The 8,384-nt window shown below is 36.4% G+C and overlaps 1 protein-coding gene across 1 annotated transcript; it reads left to right on the plus strand.

Annotated features, from left to right (window-relative positions):
• Nucleotides 1-3,866: 3,866 nt before the first annotated feature.
• Nucleotides 3,867-5,176, plus strand: LOC124832406 (NDR1/HIN1-like protein 26). Its single transcript, XM_047306608.2, has one exon. It carries the CDS (start codon nucleotides 4,147-4,149, stop codon nucleotides 4,969-4,971), a length of 825 nt encoding a protein of 274 aa, XP_047162564.2. The 5' UTR covers nucleotides 3,867-4,146; the 3' UTR covers nucleotides 4,972-5,176.
• The last annotated feature ends 3,208 nt before the right edge of the window (nucleotides 5,177-8,384 follow it).

An 8,384-nucleotide genomic window follows, 5' to 3' on the forward strand; every position in this document is an offset into this window, starting at 1 on the left:
CCATTAGGCCTCCTATTCCTTTGTCCTGTTCAGGGAAAGTCATGTACTATGGTTCGTCATTGATTATAGAAACCGAAAGACCATAACCAGAAACACAAAAGCTAGGTAAGGGTAATGATACCATTTATTCTTTTAAACTATACACAATTAATATAATGCCATGTTCATCACCCACCCACAAATGTTTAATACATATTATATCATCATCGTATGGGAAGGGACGTGGTTGTTTGCTAGAAAGAAAGAAATAGTTAATAATTGTTGTCCAAGTTGCATAGTTAAGTTTTGAGTTCAATATATATTTTGTTTGTCCCAAGCACTCAGGCTTCGCTAGCAACAAAAAAACACACGTGTTTTCTTGTTTAATCCATCATTTGATTTCCGACTTTCATCATGGTACATATGAATAAAATTTCACACAAAATATTTTTAACATTAAATCCCTATAAATGAAAAATTAATTTCTTTATTTGATAATAAATATAATGATTTATAATTTTCAAAATAGTAATAATGAACTGACAAACATGATTTAAAAACGATGTCAAATATTTTATTTAAAAAACCGATACAATACAGTAAAATTATACGAGAAATAAAGTATTCATTTACAAAGAGAGAAAAATATCATTATGTTAGAAATCGGTTTGTCTTTTAAATAAAAGGCTAGAGACTGATTTGTCTTTAACCAGTATATTTGTACGTAGTCCAAGCAATGTGTGAATAAGACTTCGACAAATGACAATAGAGCATTAATTTGATTACAGCCATGCAATGCACCATGCTAACAAGTCTTAAGCTGTTTTCTTTATTGAATAGTAATATAAAAGCTTTTCATATATTTCAAATTACAAAAAAGTAAAAAAAAAAAATCTTTGTTTTGCTCACAAGTTTGAACCACTCATTGTCTATCCGTGATCAATCTTGCGTTCAAAACGTAGGACAAAAAGTCTCTAAATATGGCAGCTTTCATTAAATCTTGATAGTCAGCATGTATTGAAAAGGATTATGTTTTGTATGTATAGTTTATTGCACTTACAAACAGAAGTGTAGAAAATACAAAGTAAATATGGTTTTGTTCGTATGCAAACGGTTATCCTACATTTTCCATTGCAATCGAACAATTTCCATTCTCCTCCTTCACTAACCTTCACGGCGTCAACTCATTTTAGTGACTTCAAGTCAAGAAATTATAGGTCCACATCTTGTTGTAATATTTAATGGGTCCTTTATTTATGTCTTGTATTATGCTATTTATACTATTTTACGAGTTTTTTTATTTGGATGGACCTCGTCCAAATGACTAATTATCGTAATTAGTCTTTAATTAATTAATTATGTTAATGATGTTTTAATTTTGATGTTAATATAATTAATGTAATCAACGTTTATCACAGATGTTACCATAACCAATATGTAGCCGATTAAACCGTCAATATATATGTCCTTATAGTATAAGAGTCTAGTACATCTAAATAAAAATAATTAAGGTGTACTCTAACACATGTAATACAATAACTAAAGAGGACAAACAAAATGGTTCATGCCAAGCTAAATTATAAGGTTATATTTCATATTTAAAGATTACAGTGTGCACATCCATTTATGATAATTTATGAACGGTCCGTGATGCCTGAATGCTCCTATTGTTTACACATGAGCTAAATGCGTGTAGTATACAACTGCATTGGTGGTCCAGACTTGGAGTCAATCGCACAGAGCTGTTGATTTTTGGAGCCATACACAATGAAGCTTCAATTCCAACATGAGAAAAAACTTTTTTTTTTTCCCAAAATAAGTTATTTGAGTTTGTTTCCAAACTAGCTATGTTTGATTCATTTTGATTACTGCACAAACACTTCCAACCCAATCCTATGTAACCATCAACATAATATTTGTAGAATTACTCTAAACATAAGAATTCTAAAAATAAAGTAGAACTTATTTCACGGTTTTAACTACTTTAAACACTTTTTCCTTAAAAACATATACTTTGCATAAAAAAAAGTGTGTCGTTGTCCGTATCAAAATTTTAAAATGTTTCCATAGAAATAAATGCAGCAAAGTGCATTTTGGGCTGCGGAAATCCCTAATATTTATGCATGCAATTACAACTATATATACCTATAGTTCCTCCTCATTTAAATTAATTGAATCATAGGATAGGCTTAGTGATTTGTGAATTTCCCATATTTGACCAAGTTACACTTGTTGAAACACCCAACTCTTTACGCAACATATGATTCCTTCTTTCAATGTCTTCATCATCAATCTCATTACCTAACATAAATTGTATAAGCATTTGATTGCATGGATTTCTTGGATTCACTTCTTTTATGCCTTCTTCCACAAGTTTCTTCGCTTTTTCTTTTCTTTTTCTTCTTTGGTTTCAATGATACTGTCACCAAATCTCTCCCACCTTTTCTCTTTACTCCAACTCTCAAACGGTAACTTTTCTATCCACTCATTACTCACATTCCTTTCCACGATCCTCTCTTCGGCCGGTTTCTATTCTCGTTGAAATGTATAGCCCATGATATCAGCCTGTTCCTTACTTCTTCATTTACAGATTGGGCTAAGTCTAATACCAATAGCATGAGCCCATGGGCCTGCCATTCCTATTATGCACCTTAAATATAAACATTTAACTTGTAACACAGTTCCTGGTAAAAAAAAATTCATTTCTTTAACCGAGGTATTCTTGGAGACTTATGGTACACAACTCATAATGTTCTGACTAGAAAACTTAAATACTATATCAACTTATTTTTAGTTAGAAGAATACTATTTCTCATTTATTTATTTATTTATTTTTCGCTTTTTTATTTCATACAATCAAATACTTCTTTAACTTGTATTTTTTTTCTTATATATTTTATTTCCACCAACTTGTTTAGGTCAACTACCAAAGAGACTTTGTCCTGGTGATTTTCTTCCGTGAAGATTTAAAATCTTTCAAACACATAGGTCTTAAATAAATGTACAGATTTATTTTAGAATTAATATAAAATAAATTTTAAATAACATGAAAAATAATTGTATTGAATAATTAAATTATAGTTTTATTATAAAAAAATAAATATACAATTGTATAATAAAAAAATGTAATAGAAAGGAGAAAATATATAGCATACTAGGTAGGCAACAGTTTAGAGAATGCCTCCAGAAAGAAGCATTGCCAAATATGTTACGTAGATACTAAGTTGAACGTTAAGTAATATGAGAATAAATTCGCTGCAAATCTAGTTACTGTGATGTCTACGTAAATGGTGTATGAGTTAGTTAAGTTGGGTATTTATACATCCTGAATTGTATGGTATTTGTATTTTATTTGTTTAGGCTACGTTAACAATTTTACCATAATTATTTTTTCTGCTACACGATTTTATTATACCAAATTTATACGCACTTTCCCACAGAGAAGTATTTGAACCTTACCCATAATGTATTTTGTAGCTAAATCGATTCATAGATCGTATGTATTTTTATATGAGGCTTACTTCGTGCCTAATTGGTTACTTGGGAGTTGGGCAATGACATAAATATAAAATTGGACAGACAGATGGATTTAATAACGTATAATGTATTCATATTAGTACAGAAGGGTCCCCTTCCCTTCATCTCCTTGCCTAGAATTCGTATATACCTCCCACAACATCATACGAAACCTTTATACCTTATCCTATGCGAATAATTATCCACCATTCTTGAATTTTATCATTTTTATATATTTGGTTAATTATTTAAATTAATTCCAATTAGACGAGTCACGTAAGTAAATATCAAATAAGTCATTTTAAATAAGACCAATCAACGTATATAGTTTACCATTAACAATTTAATTACTAAAATTTGAATGATATTAAATATATAAAAAAAAAAAATCTTATGATAAACAAAATGAATGAAAATAGAAACTGTATCTAACCTTACTCATCCGTAAAAAGTAAAAGCAAGCGAGTTCATCATGGTCCTAATGAAGTAGCTGTTCTCAGTCCTTTGAGGTAAGCGTAAAGCTAAAAAGTGAGCTGCAACGTGGTGCAAAAGGCAAAAGCTAGAACAAAGGCACACATAAAAATTGTTTTCTTTTCTTACTTACGAGGACATGCAAAGGAAGAGACAAAGTTCTTATTCTTTACTTCCGCCATGTACCAAACTCAAAATCCGTTTCTTTCTTTCTTCTCCCCTCTTTACTACAAAACCACAAACTCCAACGTACTTCATTTATCAAAGGCATCATCCCCATTCATTCATTCATCAACAATCTCCAACGTTGTGCAAACCAAAATGCACAACAACGACCACATACCCGTTCACCACGTCCATGGTCCCAACTCGAAACCCATGAAACTGAACCGGCACCACTCGGTTCGCTACTACGTCCATCGAGTCCACGAAAGCCTCACAACGCGGGTCTCCAAGATGATCTGCGCCACCTTCTTGGGCCTCCTTTTCATTGTGGGCCTCATCACCTTCATCCTCTGGCTCAGTCTCCGGCCCCACAGGCCCAGGTTTCACATCCACCAGTTCAACATGCCCGGTCTGACCCAAAACTCCGGGTTCCAAAACGCCGTCATAACCTTCAACGTAACAGCGCGAAACGCCAACCAGAACATCGGGGTTAACTATGAGTCCATGGATGGAGCGGTTTTTTACCGGGACCAGAAAATCGGCTACACGCCGTTACTCTTTCCGTTTTATCAGGAGCCCAAGAACACGACGGAGGTGGACGGTGAACTTAGTGGCGCCTCGTTGACCGTTAGTAGTGACAGTTGGTCGGAGTTCCAGAGCGACAGGGCTGACGGTAGCGTGGTGTTCCGCTTGGAATTGATATCTGTGATCAGATTCAAGATTTCGTCGTGGGAGAGCAAGCGCCACACGATGCACGCCAATTGTGACGTGGGAGTGGGTTCCGATGGTACCCTCATGACCAACTTCAAGGACAAGAGATGTCCCGTTTATTTCTCTTGAGGATAATCAAGAAAACGAAAGGATGCTCTTTTCACTAATTTCTTTCTCCAATTAATTCATTAACTTATTTTTTTTTCGACCCTATTTTTTTAATCTTAATTTTTATTTTCTTAAAAACATTCATTGTGGTTTCATATTTGTGTAGTTTTTATAATTCTCTTATATTTATGTTGGAACTTGATAAGATGCTGAAAAAAAATAACTTTTATTACTTTTTCTCATTACCTCCAGGATTAGGCCTTGAGTATTTCGGTTTAAAAAACTAATATTAGTTCACACGTTATCAATGGTATTGAAAACAAAATTAAGATATAGTTAGAAATAATTTATACTTGCTTTGACATAAATAACAAATAAGTGTACATATTTTTAAATTTGTGTTTTTTGTTTAAACATAAAATTCCAAACTTGTTGAAACTTCATATATTCACTTACTTGCAAACAAGATTAAATCTTAATTTATTTATTAATTTAAAAAAATTAAATTAAATTTAAAATTTTAAATCTTGAGGTGATATCAAGATCATGAATCATACGTAAGTGCAGATCCTAATCTTACATGTCAGAGAATTAAGTTAAATTTAAAAATATTTTTTTGTAGAAAAAAGAAATAATATTTATCTTTGATTATATAACAACAGTAGAGTTTATTTGTTAAAAAGAATATAGCATTGAAATATCACGATTCTATATAGAGTTATATACACTCAAATCCCAACAAATGGAGTTTGATTTTGAGTTTAGTCCCGCACAAAAGCATTTTTGCTTTTTAAATAAATAATGTGACCTAATAATCCGAATTATAAAACGGAAAGCAATAGTAATTTATATGGACAAGTACCTAACTCTTAGTTCATATTTTCTGTTAAACTTTTAATATTATCTTTTTGCTAAGTCATCAAAATACATTAATACATTGAAGTTAATATACTAAAAGTTTCATAATATATTTTAAAATATCAAAACCAATATATATCAAATGTATTTTAAAGATACCGTATAAAAAAATAACAAAAGCAACGTATGCTCTAAATTCCTAAATTGTGCAGTAAAACTAAAATCAGAATAATACCTATAACGTATAGCGCACGATTTATAACTTTTGCTTTTACTTTTAATATAAAATTTGACCCATCACATTTTTTTCGCTTTATCATTTAATCAAATTATTAAATACTAACGAAAAATAAGGCCTTACGTTATCTGCGTGTTTATATATTTTTTATCAATACCAATTGTTTCGGTGTACATTTTCCTGTGTGTTTCTTCCTGTGTGTCTCTGTTGCTCTTGGCTGTCTGGGATGCTTGTACTTCTTCAATTGTTGTCCTTCATACTCGCCAAAGGAGGGGGAGGTACCTGCAAAGATACTCCGACGCTCAAGTCAGATGTGAATTATGGAGCTGAAGCTCTCAAGAGAGTAATTGGATACTGCTCTGAAATATTATTCAGGATCTCTAGAGCATAAAGAGAACGTACCTGGACTTGGGTCCTGTCACTGTATTTATAAAGAATAAAAATAACCACCTTACCTAAAAGTGTGGTTAGTGGCTTTGACTGATATTTTAACTGTCTAAAATATCTAAGATATTTATGTTATTACATAAATATCCTTACTACATAACATGCCCCCCAAGTCCGAGTTAACCGTTGGCGTGGTAACTATAGGACTTATGAGTTTGAGGGAGGCTGTCTTTGCTGTAATTAGAGAGCGTGTTCCTGGTCATTGCTCATGTGTGGATTGAACGTGACCGAGTGGTTGAATTTGATGGACCAAAAGGAGGCGAAGCCAAACGGCAAAAAGCTGGAGCAAGTGAGGCCGAACGTGAGGATACGTATGACCGAGCGGTAGAGGCCGAGTGGCATGTGAGGCCGATCATGAGGACGCTCTTTGACAATTGAATGTTGATCGTTGAGGCCGAACGACTGACTGAGTGGACGCTCGCTGGCAATTGAATGTCGAGCGTTGAAGCCGAACGACTGACTGAGTGGACGTTCGTTGATAATCGAATGTCGAGCGTTGAGGCCGAACGACTGACCGAGTGGACGCTCGCTGACAATTGAATGTCGAGTGTTGAAGCCGAACGACTGACTGAGTGGACGTTCGTTGATAATTGAATGTCGAGCGTTGAGGCCGAACGACTGACCGAGTGGACGCTCGCTGACAATTGAATGTCGAGTGTTGAAGCCGAACGACTGACTGAGTGGACGTTCGTTGACGATTGAACGTCGAGCGTTCGTTGAGGCCGAACGACTGACCGAGTGGACGCTCGCTGACAGTTGAATGTCGAGTGTTGAAGCCGAACGACTGACTGAGTGGACGCTCGTTGACGATTGAACGTCGAGCGTTCGTTGAGGCCGAACGACTGACTGAGTGGACGCTCGCTGACAATTGAATGTCAAGTGTTGAGACCACATGACGAACGCCTTCGATGTTGAACGACAGATTCTTTGAAAGTAGATGTTCTTGGGCGATGCACCTGGGTGTTCTAGGGCGAACATCGGCCAGCGGGAGTGTATCCCTGTATGCATGTGTTGTTCGATGCACCTGGGTGTTCTAGGGCGAACATCGGCCAGCGGGAGTGTATCCCTTTATGCATGTGTTGTTCTTGGGCGAACATCTGCTGGGTTTAGAAGTGCTTCAGGATGATCGGCTTTCAAGTGTCCGCTTTTATGTACAAGATATGTTTATCTGCATTGTAAGAAATAATATTAAGCATATAGGTGAGACCGTTTGGTCAAGTTGCAAACCTGGTGGCTGGACGCTTGAGGCCGAGCGTCAAAGAGATGAAGTGACCGAATGCTTCCTGCGGAAATTGGCGAACGCTAATGAAGTGATTGGCTGAACGGTTGCAGCTAAGATGCCGAACGCTAATGAGGCCGAATGGGGGAGCGCTCCTCTTAAAGTATGGTCGAGCGGTAGAGACCGAACGTGAGGATGAGCGGTTGAAAGCGAAGGGATGCCGAACGGTTTCACACTGATTGTTTTGACGCTCGTACGCACTGATTGTCGAGCGCTCGATTCTGAACGTCGAGGCCGAACTTTGGCTGTTTGGACGCTCGTACACACTGATTGTCGAGCATTCGAGCACGAAAGTCGAGGCCGAACGTTAGCGAGGTTGTGTGTGTGACGTTTTGAGGAGGAACTGACTCCGGATGGCTGATAATTGAGAACAGAGTGGACGAACGTGAACGTCGAGTCCGAACGTTGGCTGTTGGGCGCTTGCACACACTGATTGTCGAGCGTGCGAGCAGTAACGTCGAGGCAGAACGTCGAGCGTTCGAGCAGGAACGTCGAGGCCGAACGTTGGCTGTTGGGCATGAACGTCGAGGCCGAACGTCGAGCGTAGGAGCAGGAACGTCGAGGCCGAACGTCGAGCGTGCGAGCAGGAACGTCGAGGCCGAACGTCGAGCG

The sequence above is a fragment of the Vigna umbellata genome, chromosome 8 (assembly GCF_029865625.1).
Source record: "Vigna umbellata cultivar VRB3 chromosome 8, Vumbellata_1.0, whole genome shotgun sequence".
Lineage (NCBI taxonomy): Eukaryota > Viridiplantae > Streptophyta > Magnoliopsida > Fabales > Fabaceae > Vigna > Vigna umbellata.